At 37.4% G+C, this 15,696-nt stretch overlaps 1 protein-coding gene across 2 annotated transcripts; it reads left to right on the top strand.

Annotated features, from left to right (window-relative positions):
• Positions 1 to 322: 322 nt before the first annotated feature.
• On the top strand, positions 323 to 14,741 carry LOC107842508 (bifunctional 3-dehydroquinate dehydratase/shikimate dehydrogenase, chloroplastic). Of its 2 annotated transcripts, none has more exons than XM_016686411.2 (11): positions 323 to 622; positions 860 to 1,101; positions 3,584 to 3,689; positions 4,102 to 4,320; positions 5,606 to 5,952; positions 6,278 to 6,341; positions 6,477 to 6,582; positions 6,665 to 6,802; positions 6,939 to 7,087; positions 13,924 to 14,086; positions 14,176 to 14,741. In XM_016686411.2, the coding sequence occupies exons 1-11, from the start codon at positions 614 to 616 to the stop codon at positions 14,214 to 14,216; spliced, it is 1,584 nt and encodes a 527-aa protein (XP_016541897.1). In that variant the 5' UTR covers positions 323 to 613; the 3' UTR covers positions 14,217 to 14,741. The 2 variants fall into 2 exon arrangements, with proteins under 2 accessions (XP_016541897.1, XP_016541890.1); XM_016686404.2 differs by having other exon boundaries at positions 324 to 622; positions 4,102 to 4,329.
• Positions 14,742 to 15,696: the final 955 nt, after the last annotated feature.

Below are 15,696 nucleotides of genomic sequence, written 5' to 3'. Positions count from 1 at the left end.
AATATGTTTATTTAAAGATTATTTTACTAAATTTATTTTATTAATTATATTTTAAAAATATAAATTGATTATTAATATAAATTATTTAATGATAAAAATAATGTAAAAAATAATTTCTTTTAATTTTTTAAATTAAATAAATAAATTTAAATAATTATTTATAGTAAGGGATCAAGATAGATTAAATGATAGGGGATATATAACAACACTCACAAATCCAGAGTGAGGGTTTGTCCACGTCATTCTTAACTTAAAGAGGCTCAAGAAAATAATATATTTATGATATTATATATATAATTATAAAAAAAAAAAAAGATGGAGAAAGAATAAAACAGAACTAGAATTCATCCCTCACCAGTTATCCCACCAACTGCGGCTCTGAATTCTAATCGCATCATCATATAAAGCTTAGGAAAAGCCACATATCACATCTACTACTTCATCTTTTTTTTTTTTTTTTTTTTTTTTTATAATAAGATAATATAAATACTTGTAGTAGTATATATCTATTACCTCTGTTAATTGGACTTTTTCAAGCTGGCTGCTGAGGCTACATTTCTGCTGCCTGCTTACCCGTTTGTTGTGTTCTCTCTCTGTAGTTGGTTGGTTGACCATGGAGTTGGTGAGTCATTTAATAATTGTCCCTTTTTTCAATTTGCTTTTATAAAAAAATGGAAAAACAAAATCATAAAACAATTCAAATTGAGTACCTTTTTCCACTCACCAAACTTTGTTATTCTATTCTACCAACCCACATTGCCTTTATTATTGGTAACAAAAAGAAAGAACACTTTTTATTTAATGTTTAAATATATTTGTTTCTCTTCTTTGAATTGGGGGGGTTGAGAATTTTTTTCAGGTTGTGGATTTTGGGGTGAAGAAGATGGAGGGCGAGGCAGTAATGAGGAGCAACCAGACTTTAATTTGTGCACCAATTATGGCTGATTCAGTGGATCAAATGTTGATTCTTATGCAAAAGGCTAAAAGTAGTGGTGCTGATCTTGTGGAGGTTCGGTTGGATAATCTCAAAAGCTTTAATCCTAGGCCAGATATTGATACTTTAATCAGACAGTCTCCTTTACCTACTCTCTTTACTTACAGGTTTCAATTCCTAATTTATGCTTCCAAGTACATGTCTTCTTGTTCTATTGTCATATCTAATTTGTTAAAGTTTCTCCCTTTTTGTGTTTTTGGTGATAGCTAGCAAGTTTAAGAAAAAATTATCATTTTATTGAAGTTTAGCTATCATAGCTCAACTATTTGTCCCATGATTTATATTTGCTTAAGAACTTTCCTTTAGATTATTGGTCGAGGAAGAATGCAACCTATAGAGTTTAAGGTGTAACTTTTGAATCTCTGATTATTTAGAAATGGATAAACTTATACCTATTTAGCCCAGAATCTGGTAAAATTAACACTTGATAATTGACAATTGACAGATAAATTATGATAGAAGCAGAAACTATTAGTGTAAGGACTAAACCATTAAACATGAGCTCCGGAGAAAGTGAAGTAGTCTTGAAGGATGGTAATAGTTGTCCCAGCAGGTTGTTAATTGGCTTTAAATAAAAAATTTGATTCCATAGCATAAATATTTGTGAACTACATTGCACCTTTTGTGCTGCTTTCTCCTAAACAGTCAAAAAGAGAGAGAACTGCAGTTCCTTACAGTTATGTTGAGCTGTAAGGGAATGTACTTCATTGGACAAAACCGGATACACTCGCTTCCTCCTTGAAGGAATGCTTACACACACCTTGACATATTTACTGAGCAGAACTTTCTGGTGCCCCATGAAAGCACCCTTTAACCCACATCCTTGAGAAGGTCCGAATGATCCTATTCAAACTCTCAATGTTCACTAAGACGTCCTGTAGAAAGCCAGGGCAAACCCCATTCAATACAATCCAAGGCTTGACACATTGTTGGCCCATTGTATCAACAGCTTTGGTGGTGGTGGTTGGGGGGGGGGGGGGGGGGGGGTTGCTGCATTATTGAATCTCCACTGAATCCGTTGCCGTTTTCAACTCCCAGTTTCTACATTCCATCATCCAGCTCGCTGTGAAGCCTTTTTTGGTTCAAAATTCGTACTGGAAAAGCTTATTCTTTATCTGCTGTTCAGCCAATTTATATCCATGTCTTTTAACATGCACTTCTTTTTCCTTTGGTAAAAAACAGGTCACCAACTTGACTTGAAACAGTTAGAGCAGGGAACCAGCCTCCACTAGCAAGCTTTTCTTAAAAGAAAACAGTATGAAAAGGAATGAAATCACTTTCCCCTGATTGGTCCCTTTTCACTTTGGTAAGAACTGAGTTTTAAGCTAGCTCAAACCCAAAAGCTAGCTCACAAGGGGAGTGATTGCTCTAAGCCATATAGCTTTAAGGAGACCGTAACTCATAATACTTCTGCCCACACCCACGACTGGAAAACTAGAGCATGGATGATATAATATAACAGGGGGACCCAAGTCCCCAACACTGAGAAACACAAAAACAAGGATTGATGAGTCTGAGTCGGATACACCATGATAAGAAATAGACCTTGGATCCAACTCGAACTTAAAATCTAGTTTAGGAGGAGAGGATTGCCAGACCATATAAGAAGATCATAATCTATCAATCAATCTGGGACTTATCACACTTTCTATTTTGTACACTATATGCGCTTTAATTTGCAGCTGTTTCTTTGGGTGGGGGGCGGTGTAATATTTAGAAGGCAATATCTGACATATAATATAGGTGCACATACATGGAGTGCTGCAACATAGCCTGGACCTTCCTAAAGACAATTACTTTTTCCATGGTTGGTTCCCTTTTCACTTTCTATTGATACACTGCATATTCGTTGATCTGCAGCTGTGTTTTGGCGTGAGGGCAGGGGGAGGGGATAATATTAAGAAGGTACTAACTGACATATTCTGTAGATACATATATAAGGATCTCTACAACATAGCTTGGGCCTTGGCCATCTTAAAGGCATAGGGTATGGTTGCTTGCTACTTTATCTAATTTGTCCCTGAACTCAGGAAGGGATCGTGTTTTTCAATGCCACTGCGATCATTTGTATATAGGAGTAATATTTTTGATTGTTTTGTATATAAAATTTGACCTGTTAAACTTTCTCATCTCCAATTACATGAATTCAAAAAGATATTGGTATTTCTATCTGGATTATATAACATTAAGTCATTAACAAGCCATCTTCTATGTTTGTATTGATATCTGTTTTTCAACAACCTGTGCTTCATTTTTTATGATGCATGTTTTCACATGGAAATTTTGTGAACCACACATCGGCTATACAAGCAACATAAAGTGTGTGCTGGTTGTTGGTGTTATTTCTATTATACCTTTTTGACATTACAAAACAAGACACTTCTATATCTTCATGAAAGACATCTGGGGTTGACCAGCTTTGAGCTCAACATTATGATAGAATTTATTGAAGCTCCCGTTAACTTGTGATAACAAATATTAGTTCTTTTACAATGTACCTGTAAATATACTTCTACTTTCTGATTTTATAGTTCCTCTCTTACTTCTGGACATTGAAAAGTGCATTATAAAATTTCCGAACATTGATAGGCCCACTTGGGAAGGTGGTCAGTATGCTGGTGATGAAATGAGCCGATTAGATGCACTTCGATTAGCAATGGAGTTGGGCGCTGATCACATTGATGTTGAGCTAAAGGTAATTTTCACACTAAAAATGTTCCTTCCCACCTTATCCACAAAAGAAGAAAAGAATGATGAGCTTTCCCTGAGCAACTACTGCTTAGTGTCCTCAATGGAATTCAGGTAAATGCATAAGAAAGCCAATCAATCTGGTTGCCTGATGGTTAGATCTCCAGAAACTTGAGTAGTAGAAATTCCAAAGCATCTTAATAGGTGTATTAACTTACCAGTTTTGTATTGAGACTTTGAGCGTGACTGTTTGATATGCATGGCCTGTGATGCTTCTTGTATGATGGATTATTCAGTCACACACCGATTTTGCCTACTTTCCTGTTGAATTGATGTTAAAGTTAGCAAAGTTTAACATCAATAAACAATAATCATTGTTTTTCTTATGCTGTTTGTTTCTTTTTCTCCTCCTTCTTTAGGCTATCGACGAGTTCAACAATGTTCTGCGTGGAAATAAGTCTACAAAATGCAAACTGATTGTTTCTTCTCACAACTATGATAGCACACCGTCAGCTGAGGATCTTGGCAATCTAGTAGCAAAAATACAGGCATCTGGAGCTGACATTGTGAAATTTGCAACAACTGCACAGGATATCACTGATGTTGCACGTGTTTTCCAAATTACAGTACACTCTCAAGTAAGCGGCGTAAGTAGTATAGCCAAGTTCCGTAAGCGTTACTTGCGTTCAAATATGCTTGGTGATACATCATGGGTTTTCCTCAGCTGGATTTGGTGCATGATAGTAGTAGCTGCTTAGCTGGAATCTAGAAGCTGGCTGCCTCTTGCTTCTTGTATTAAGCCATACATGCGAATAAGTTAGGTATAACAGCATAAACTTATGGCTGGATATACATCAATAACCTAGATATTCATTAAGATTTAAGAGCAACGAGAGGAATAAAGACATTGAGAATAACTTCTTATTGAGAAAAAGGAAATTGAGAATAACTTCCAAATTAACTCTCTTTTTCTCTCCCGGTGAAAATGGTGGGGTTTGTTAAATTGTCTTAATTTATCTGATAATTTTTCCCATTGCACGAAAAAGTTAAAGCTAGATAGTAGAATTGATGCCTTTGAGACATTTTATCAAGTGAATGGCATCCTGATATCACTTTTCAATTAAGGGAGCTTTTAGTACATCAAGCAATGAGGTTGTGTTATGTGCTGTTGGGTTGGATTCTAGTGAAGGCTGGTGGATTCTTATTTGGTTAGACCCAATAGGTTGGAATGCCGTAGGACTTAATTTTGCGTGATTAACATCCCTAAACTTGTATGTGTTAACAATTATGTTTTAGTTCAAAATTAGCTAAAATTCATAAGACAGTTATATGCTCTCTTAAATACAAAAGTAATCCCTTCAGTTAAAAAGAATTCCAACAAATTATATTTGATTTTTATAACATTCCATTAGTATACTTTTTGGCATGGAGCTTGAAAGTGATGTGTAAGAGGGTGGATGGTCATTGATTGTGGGTAGATGGTCCATATTGCAATTAAACTAGGCGTAAGGATATAAAAGGGCTGGAGAAATTATAAATTTAAGACTGAAACCTAATTGATTCATGGAATGCAACGACTAAAACTTCAAGGCCGTCCTCCTTTGTTTTTTCATATTTTGGAATTTAAGAATGAAATCAGTGTGTATTAGTTTTCTCCAATCATAAGGTGGTCGCCTTCATGGTTGAAGTCCGTTCTTTTTTTCTGCTTCCACTATAATATTATTCATGTGCATACATGCAGATGATAGATGGTTCTTTGTTATTAGATGTTATGCATGTTGTATGCTTATAACTGTCCTCCATCTCCCTCGAGTCTCTGGCTTTCTTTTTCTTTTGAGTTATCTTCTTGAATATGAGTCCGCTTGCATTTTGAGATGCTTCTCATGATAAACATTAATGCATTTCTTGCATGTTGTTAAATAGGTACCAATAATAGCCATGGTCATGGGAGAGAAGGGTTTGATGTCTCGAATACTTTGTCCAAAATTCGGTGGATACCTCACGTTTGGTACTCTTGAAGTGGGAAAAGTTTCGGCTCCTGGGCAACCAACAATTGAAAATCTTTTGAATTTATACAATTTTAGACAGTTGGGACCAGATACCAGGATATTTGGCATTATTGGGAAGCCTGTTAGCCATAGCAAATCACCTTTATTATATAATGAAGCTTTCAGATCAGTTGGGTTTAATGGTGTTTATCTGCATTTGCTGGTAGATGATGTTGCAAATTTTTTCCAGACTTACGCATCTTTAGATTTTGCTGGCTTCAGGTTTGCTCTCAAAACAGAAACTGGTATTTTATCAGATGTCTTTTAGTATTATCAGGCTAGTCATGCCAAATTTCACTCGCCCACCATCCTCCTTCTGTCTCTCTCTCTATCTCTCTCTCTCTCACACACACACACAGCTTGAAATATCATCTACTTATACATGTACATACCGCATGATCACAGGGTTGAATTTACTGGGGTTTTCTTTTATGTTTTGCTTTCTGATTTTCTTTTTCTTGGTCGAGATCATCCCTATCATGTTTTTCCTTATCTTTGTGACAGCCATGCATGTTTAGAATTTATAATGCACCTTTTTGTTGTGCAGCTGTACAATTCCTCACAAAGAAGCCGCTCTCGACTGCTGCGATGAAGTTGATCCTACTGCGAAGGTACTAGTTATATCATGATCTTATAATACCTTTCATCTGTTTCTATTTGCTTTGTGTTACAAGGACCAGTATTACAAATTGTTCAGATGGTCTATCATATCACATGCAATTTCTTGGTTCTTGATTATCCTGCAGTCAATAGGGGCTGTCAATTGCATTGTAAGGCGACCTGATGGGAAGTTGTTTGGTTGCAATACAGACTATGTGGGTGCAATCTCCGCCATTGAAGAAGCGTTGCAAGGTCAAAGAATCATTTCCCCATTGCAAACATCGTTTTTCTGAATTAGAGCTTTATGTTTGAGCTTCATTGTTTCCTTTTACAGGTTCACAGCTTAGTGTATCTGGGTCACCCTTGGCTGGTAAATTGTTTGTGGTCATTGGTGCTGGTGGTGCTGGAAAGGCGCTTGCTTATGGTGCAAAGGAAAAGGGGGCTAGGGTGGTGATTGCTAATCGGACCTATGGTAGTTCCACACTTCATTTTTGAAATTCTGTCTAGCTCATGACCATGGCGTTCTTCACACCATGCCTAGTTCGTCTACTCTAGTATTGATTGTCAACTATGTTACTTCATACTGATGTTCGTCTGGTTTGTTGAAGAACGAGCGAGAGAACTTGCAGATGTAGTTGGAGCTCAGGCTTTGTCTCTTGATGAACTTAGCAATTTCCATCCAGAAAATGATATGATTCTTGCAAATACTACCTCAATAGGCATGCAACCAAAGGTTGATGATACACCAATCTCTAAGGTTTGCCTCTTTGCACTCATCTTAGATAAACAAAACTCATTATTGATTCCATATCTTATTAGTTGAACAGCTGCAAGGTCAATATCATGCATGTGAAATGGGTAGACAACCAGGGTTCAATGTTGTGTTGAAATGTAAGATTTGTCTTAGAAGAGAAGAGTTTTTGATTTGTGTGATACATGACTCTAGTTAATTCAGGGATTTAGGATATTAATGTAACGGTACATGGCTGAATACATGTGTTGAAAACGAGGGATGAATAGAATTAAATGATGATACATGTACTAAAATACTAAAATAGGTACATGCTAGGATAGTCATATACTTCATCCGTTCATTTTTACATGTCACATTTTGCTTTATGAAAGTCAGTTTGACTAAGCTTTGAAGCTAAATTGAAGTAGATTGATTTAATATTTAAAATTTTAACTGTAGATATTCGAAAACTATACGAAAAATGCTATAAGTTGCAATCATTCTTATATTAATATGACGAAAAAATTACATCTTAAAATGTTGATCAAAGTTCATGCAGTTTGACTCACGAGAAGTGTATCGTGACAAGTAAAAATGAATGGAGAGAGTATAAACCTAGATATAATAGTCATTTTCGATAATGCAAAATGTGAGTCAAGTTGGTAGAAGTTCACTAGTCTTCAAAGAGAATCATTGATTGAGAAATCTTGTAGAGTGAAGTAAAGAATAATCTTTTCCTTCACTTGTTTTCAAGAAAGAATTTGGGTGATTAAAAGTGTTGCTCCTCCTGGACTTCTAACATTTGGTATCAGAGCCACTTCTCTTGAGGGACCTGTGGGGAATCTGAAATTTTCAAAAGATTCAAAGAAATGAATCTTTAGAGCGAAATGGATATGAGCATGATTAGCTTATAACTATGAGAATGCTTCGCAAGAGAAGCACCTTTCTTATACCAGCTATCTCTGGCGTAGTGTCCTTTCTTTCCACAATTATAACACTTCTTCTTTTGTCGTTTGTTGAAACCTTGGTTCGCCTTCTTATTATGTCACAATCTTCTTTGATGTTGATTCTTCTTGTCTCCCCCTGGCCGTGAGCTTCTCTCCTCATCTCTTATTTGATAGTCTTGCCTTTTATTGAAGAACCCTTATCTTTATCTTCTGTAGAGAGACTTGATAATGGCTTCTCTAGATCTTCTTTATTTACCAACATATTTTCCAACTCAGATAAAGTTGGTTCTATGGCACACCCTCGTGTGGCCGCAATTATGCCTTTATACTACGGCCTTACACCATAACTAAAAATTCTCCTCATCCTTGTCTCTACGATGCATTCTCTGGATCTAATTTTGATATTTTATCAGATAAAGATTTTACCTTTGAGAAGTATTGACTGATCGTCATATTCCACTGTAAGATCGACAAGAGTCACTGTCAACTTTGTAATCTCACATTATTCTTCTTTATAAAAATTGTCGCAAGTGTGTTCCAAGCTTCTTTGCGTGTGGAACTCATCTTTGACTACTACAGTGAGAGCATACATGGCCTTTCCAGCTGTAACTTTCCACCTTTTTGCTGCTTTGACATTAGTTGGTGGTGTTGTGTCTGATCCACCAGCAATATCCCATAATTCCTGGCTGAGAAATAATATTGCATTCTCGTGCTCCATGATCTGTAGTTGCTTGAACCTAAGCTTCTCAACGCTGGTGAGAGTGCTTGCAAAATCCACCATTGGTCAATGCCTCGTGACTTGTATCCTTCAGCTGTAGCTTTTAGGATCTCCTTTCCTTTGATTTGCTACCTTTAGGATCTCCCTGTCTAAAACCTCTTTTGGATTCGAAGAAACCATGTCTGCTACCATTGACAATAAGGGGTCATTTGGTTGGAAAACAAAGTTATCCCTGGATTGCTAAGCTATATCCCGGGATTAGTTATCCACCCTCAAGGAGGGATAAGAAAAACACTACAATCCCGGGATAACTAATTCTGGGATGAGTTTTATCCCATGCATTTTGTCCCAACCAAACATGGGATAAACTCCTCTTTTAAATTAATCCCGGGATTAGTTATCCTTATCCCTCCTACCAAACGACCCCTTATAAGTGAATACCAGTTGTTCAATATGAATCTGTAGATCATTTCGATCCATCCTTCAGCAAAACCAAGTTGTTTGAGCATGAACATAAGAAATGCCAGGATACTGTCATAAGCTTTTGTCGTATCAAGCTTAATGACCACATTTCTGCCTTTTCTGGGTTCAGAGACGTTATTAGCAATTTCCCGAGTCAAAAGAATATTCTCACTTATGGATCTTCCTTTCACAAATCCACTCTGGTTGCTGGAGATTATTCTAGGCAAAATGAGGCTTAGTCTAGCATTAATAATCTTAGCAATGATCTTACTAGATACATCACAAAGACTAATAGGTCTAATATCAGTGAAATTCTGAGTATGGTCCACCTTAAGCAATATAATTAGGCAAGTATGCGAGAAAAATCTAGGAAAGATGGCTCCATTAAAGAAGGAAACTACAGCTTTATGCATATCATAAGAGATAAATTCCCAAGCACTTTGATAGAACTTGGCACTGAGGCCATCAGGGCCTGGCGCACTATTAGGATCAATGGGGAAGACACTCTGACTTCTTGAATGGCAGGCATAGCTGTTGTCCTCTTCAGACACCACCTTCTTGTCCACATTGAGAATATGAGAATCTTCCATAATATTTTCAGCTAAAACAAATTTTGAAAGTAATGTACTTCTGCTCCTGCTATATCTGGGCCCTCCATCCACTCACCATCCTCATTTTTTATTTTGAGATTGAATAGTTTTTTCCTTCTGTCTTCTATGACGCCATGAAAGTATGTAGTGTTTAACATGTCTGAGAACTTTTTCCTGCAAAATCAAGAATCTGGTGAATTGAGCTTTAGCTCTCGATAGATTATTCCTTATATCCTGACTATTGTTGGTAATTGATGTCTCCTCCAGCTCTTTAATGAGCTTTTCCAACTTCTTTGGTTTTATGAGTTTTTCATAAATATCTCCAAAGGTGGACCTGGACCATCTGTCCAAGGCTCTGCAAACTCTTCTAGTCTTCTGGTGCATAACATACTTGGGGTTGGGGTTCCCTTGGATTTCTTCCGACCTAGATTGATGGATAACATTCAGGTAATCTTCATATTCCGCCCACATATTTAGGAATATGAAATATTTAGCATGAATGGGATTGAATGGGATCTTGTTCTAGACTGATGACTGACTTTGGTTTCCCCAAACAAGCTAAACCATTCAGCATTATAGATTAGTCTGTCTAATCTTTTCCAATTAGTGTTAGGAGGGTCCCGCCATTATCTCACCAAGTAACCACAGTACCATGATAATCATCATTCTGTAGGTTGCAATCATTCATGCAGGAGATGAAATCTAATCCCTCCCAGATTCTGTACCTTCTGCCCCCTATTTTCTCCTCAGGACTAATAGCCACATTGAAATCACCTACACTCCTCAAGGGCCATTAATGGTCCTGGCAGTGCTTCTGAGTTCATCCCAAAAAATAGACCTCTGGCTCTCAACACACTTGGCATAAACAATTGTATATAGAATGAGGGCTCCCCGTGAGTCTGAGAGATCTGCAACAATATCTGTTTTTCTTTGTCATCTAGAACGTTTATCTTGTAGTCAGCAGACCGAAATACCCGTATCTTTTTAGAGTAGTTGTGGAAACATTCTTGAAATCCGAGCATCCTTTTGTACCTCTCAATCTTCTTTGCTCTCACCATAGGTTCCTGCAAAAAAATAAGAGGGAGGTTATATTGGTTTGTGATGGTTTTGGGTCTTTCAGCAGCTCCTTCCATGATAGAGAACTGATCATTGGAAACAGTTGGGTTTGAGCCCAGTTGATTCTTTGTGTTGTCTTCTGGATCCCTGCATATAGGAGTCCAGTAGATCTCTCTCGTTTGGTTACCACTTCCTCTTGGGGATAGGTTGTTGAGCACAATAACATTATGATGGACTTGAGAAGCACTCGTGGTACTGTACTCAACAATTCAACACCTCCTTGTCATATGCACATCATCAGACACAGGGATTCTTATCCTTCATTGATGTTTCCATAACGTGGTTTTGAGTATCGCCGGTATCAACAGGTTTGATGCACAGTATCATCTGGCTATTTTCTCCTGGATCAATGATTTTAGGTGGTTCTTCAGTCAACTGATGTTCTTTCCCAGATTCTTTGTCTCTCCAGCCAGCATATTTGTCAGTTGAAATTAGGATCTAGGCCATTTAGAGGAAGCCCACTGCCCGAGATTTTCCTGAGATGTTCACTGTCCAGAATTACACCTCTTGGAATAGCTACTTTGGTTTTAAATTTTCTTCCCTTCTTGTTCACTAATTTGGCTTCATCAAAGCTCATGTTTACCAAATTAGTATTCATGATGTCCTTCTGGTTCTCAATATCTTGGCAACTTCCTCCTTTTATTGTTGAGTTTTCTTCGAAGTCTAATTTGTAGTATGGAACTTAGATTTCCCTTCATTGCCTTTGTGACTAGAGTATTTGTCCAATGTAGTAGCCTTTGACTGAACCTGTGCAACCAAAACATTTGTAGACGGGATTACTTCCATGCTAACTTCTCCTTCACTGTTGTTGTGTGTGACAGTCACAGTATTTTGCCCATCATTGATCATATCGAAATTAGTATTGTCTTGCCCTTCTTGATTTGTCAAATCACTTAGATTGTTGTTAACAATGCCTTTATTTTTCCTTCTGTTCACAGTTTGCCATCCTGTTTCATGTTTCATTACGACTTTGTTTACTATTCTTTGTCTTGAGCCGGAGGTCTATCGGAAACAACCTCTCTACTTCGGAGGTAGGTATGGACTGCGTACATTTTACCCTCCCCAGACCCCACTTTGTGGGAATACACTGGGTTTGTTGTTGTTGTTGTTGTGACAGTTTGCCATCCGTCCTCACCACCCTTGATAGCATTGCTTTGTATAACTCTGTGATTAGTTTCTACAGCCTCGTGGGGAGTTGGAGTCTCTATAGCCTTTGTGTTGCTCTTGCATACACCCTCTTTCTGATGTATGCCATGTTCTTTTCTTGGTCATTACTTTTGTCTGTTCTCCCACTCCCGTTATGGTTAGTACCATTTCTGTTAACTTGAGTTAGTATCCCCTCTAGCATTTTGTACTCTTAACTCGGGGTGAAGCATTCTACACATGCTGTCGGAGTGCCCCTGCATCATACAGTGTTTGCAGAATGCCGGCAGAGATTCATATTCAAACTTCTGCCAAAAAAATTTCAATATTTTCGTCATGGTTCATAATCTCGACAGTAATTTCATGCATTATTGGCCTCGCGAGGTCAATTTCCACCCTAAGCTTAGCTGTGGTAGTTCTTGTTTTGGAGGTTGTAGCCTTACCTAACACCAAGGAAAAACCTATAGGAGCAACGATGCGAGAAATAGCATCCCGTTCATAAAAATGCCATGGAAGGTCTGGTAGGGTGATCTATACAGGTGCTCTAGTGGTGTTAGGTTCCGGCTTGAAATTAGTGGTCCATTTCTCCAGGCGCATCACAAAATCCCTGCAAACATTAACAAAGCTATTAGCAGCTACTGCATTATAATCATCTTCTTTACCAAAATCTAAGAACACATGTTTCACGTCATGCGCACCAATAGTTATGCAGCCTCTTCCCGCAAAGCTGTTTGCAAAATTCTTTCTAATAATGTCAATCGGAGGGCGTATTTTAGAGAACTTATCAACCATGGTCCATTTGCAAGATTGCCCTAGAATTTCGTTCTTCTCTTTGGTGAACCTTACACCAGTTTGCCATTAACGAGCTCATAAGATCTGGTAGGCATCCTGATTCTGCTTCTGGGCTTCGGGATTTTGATGCCCACAGCCCCTGCAAAGGTATTTTCTCCATTTTTAATATTTTTGATTTAGAGAGCTCGTGGCCTCACTAGAAGGGGTAGTGTTAATTTGATTAGGTAATCCACTGTGTAGTGCCGATAGAGATGGGAAAGGTTTTGTGAAGGGGCTTTTGTGTTTGTCGTGGGATGGGTTGTGAGTAAAGGTGGTGGGTCCAGGGGGACCATATGGCTGGTTGAGAGGTGACTCTGACCGTGGTCGGAGCTGTACGTGATCTGAAGTAGGAGAGAGGACAGAGAGTTTTGAATGTTACCATTGTGAGATATTTCTATTTTACTATTGCATTGTCTGCTGCTTATCCAGTCTTCACCAATACAAAAACACACCCAGTTAACCAATCTTTATTAGTGCAACGCTCCCATCCAGCTCCTTACATCTTCTACTTTGTGGATAGCACATATGAGCTAGCTACGTACTAGCCACTCAGTTTTTGGATATAACCCCAGTTTATGGTTTTGAAAAGTGAAGCAGATCAAATGAGAAACTATTATTGGTAATATATATTTGAACATGATCAAGATATCTTTCCAGTAATTTGAACTTATTATTAACAGCTACGAGGAGGATGAATGCTATGCACACATGTACTGCATTCTCTGTACACTCTTGAATGTTCCAATACCAATTAGCTATCCATGAGTTTTTTCCTTCGGTGTTGTTCTGTTTATTGCTTTCAGCAATGGACTTCAAAATTTGTCTGGTCGGTGTAAATAAAAATTTTGAGCTATTCATTCTATATCTGGGGTCTGTTTTGTCTCAACGACCTGATAGGCCTAATGTCCACTTACATCACAATTCCTGAAACCAGTTATTCAAATTGATGTCTATGTTTTGCTCATTTCCCTTAATGCTATTTGTACTGAAAAAACACATTGTTTTAAATATGTGTCACTATATTGAACTTCTCTGAGCATTTGTAAATTACAGGAGGCTTTGAGGTACTACTCACTTGTTTTCGATGCTGTTTATACACCCAAAATCACGAGACTCTTGCGGGAAGCTCAAGAGAACGGAGCAAAAGTTGTGACAGGAGTTGAAATGTTTATCGGGCAGGCATATGAGCAATATGAAAGATTTACAGGGTTGCCAGGTAAGTTTAAGATAAGTTCATTCATTCCTCAGTTGTGTGGTCATGGCATTACTGGCACTGATTATCCTTTTCTTGTCTTGTAACTCCAGCTCCTAAGGAACTTTTCAAGAATATAATGGCTACATACTGAGAGGGTCCCTTTTGCTTTTCAACCGAGCTGCTTTCCTAAATCCTTCATGATTGTGTATAGCAATTCTGTTAGAGGTCGCTCTTCCACCGTGTGCTTTGGAGGAAGTAGTTATATCCAGGTAATCGTACCATACTTTTTTGCCGAACAAGAGGATGTTCAGAGAAGCAGTCAGACATAACAGTTCATCAGGCTACTTTATGTTATTTGATCAATCCATGGCAGGAAGATCCACCATCTTTCTGGCTTATATTAGACTCTTCTTGATTCTTTGACAACTGTTGAGAGGAAATTCCTCTGTACCTCCAATTGTGCTTTCATTAAGCAGAGATATAGACAGTGCTTCATCACTGAGACCATACTTGGAAATTCCTCTTGACTATCATTATTAGAAAAATGTTTTGTCACTTTATTGTATCAATACTAAGACAGTTTTGACTTTGTAACAACCGAGTTGCAAGCATGATGTACTGCCAGTTTGACTTTTATATTAATCAATTCAGGTCCCACTTTTCTGGGCTGGTCCAATTTCAGGATGACCCGGCCCATTTTGGTGTGTGTGGGGCGCGGGGGTAGGGGGTGGGGGGTGGGGATGAGGGATGGGGAGGGAGGTATGATTTTGGAACAATTTTTAAAATAAAATTAAATAAGTTGAAAGTAGCACCATTTGCATTCTGTGCAAAATGGAACACATTCTGTGCAAAATGGACATGTTGTCACGTGTTTTACAGGTGAATGATAATTGAGTTAATTTTGCCAAGTGAAACTGAGCAAAATAATAGCCTGACCAAACTTATTTTTAGTATTTTTCTTTTCAAAAATGCTTATTTCTAAAAACATGAGGTGTTTGAACTAACTTTTCAAAGAAAATAAGTGCTTTTAAGGAACAGAAAAAATAGTTTTTCATGAGTTAAAAAGAAGTACAACAACAAACTCAGTATATTTCCACATAGTGGGGTCTGGGAAGGTAGAGTGTACGCAATCCATACCACTACCTCCGAGAGGCTGTTTCCAATAGACCTCTAAAAAGAAGTAGTTTCTCCTAAATAGCACTTTTTTGAAAAGCTCTTTTGAGAACATTTAGTAGTTAGTAGGCTATTGGACATGCGATTTTATGTATGTGATATGAAATCATGAGATGAATTTTGTATTTGGATCAGGAAATTGTATGCCATAGATCTAGATATGAGTGACTTTAGATATTTGACCCCAATAAAAAATGTCTTTAACAAATAACCTTCCTTACTTTTTAAGTTTAGTACAAGTACCATTTTGTCCTCTACACCTCAAATATATTTTTTAAACTTTTCATACTTATTTGTTTCTCAAATTTTATTTTTTCCTTTAATTTTATTATTTTAATATTTTTACTTTTTTATTTTTTTCTTTAATTTTATTTTCATGTTTTAATTCATTTGTCTCAACCTTTATTTTTTTTCTCTTTTTTCTTTTTTCTCAAGCATTATCTATTTCTTTTTTTTTA

Source organism: Capsicum annuum, chromosome 1 (assembly GCF_002878395.1).
Source record: "Capsicum annuum cultivar UCD-10X-F1 chromosome 1, UCD10Xv1.1, whole genome shotgun sequence".
Taxonomy (NCBI): Eukaryota; Viridiplantae; Streptophyta; class Magnoliopsida; order Solanales; family Solanaceae; genus Capsicum; species Capsicum annuum.
Note: the sequence above shows the minus strand (reverse complement) of the source record. Positions and strands in the feature narration are given on the sequence as shown.

Bases quoted from the DNA above. Each gene is read 5' to 3' on its own strand.
- LOC107842508 (XM_016686404.2), top strand. The intron at 3,690-4,101 runs GTAATTTTCACA...CTCCTTCTTTAG, and splicing joins ACATTGATGTTGAGCTAAAG to GCTATCGACGAGTTCAACAA. The intron at 7,088-13,923 runs GTTTGCCTCTTT...TGTAAATTACAG, and splicing joins ATGATACACCAATCTCTAAG to GAGGCTTTGAGGTACTACTC.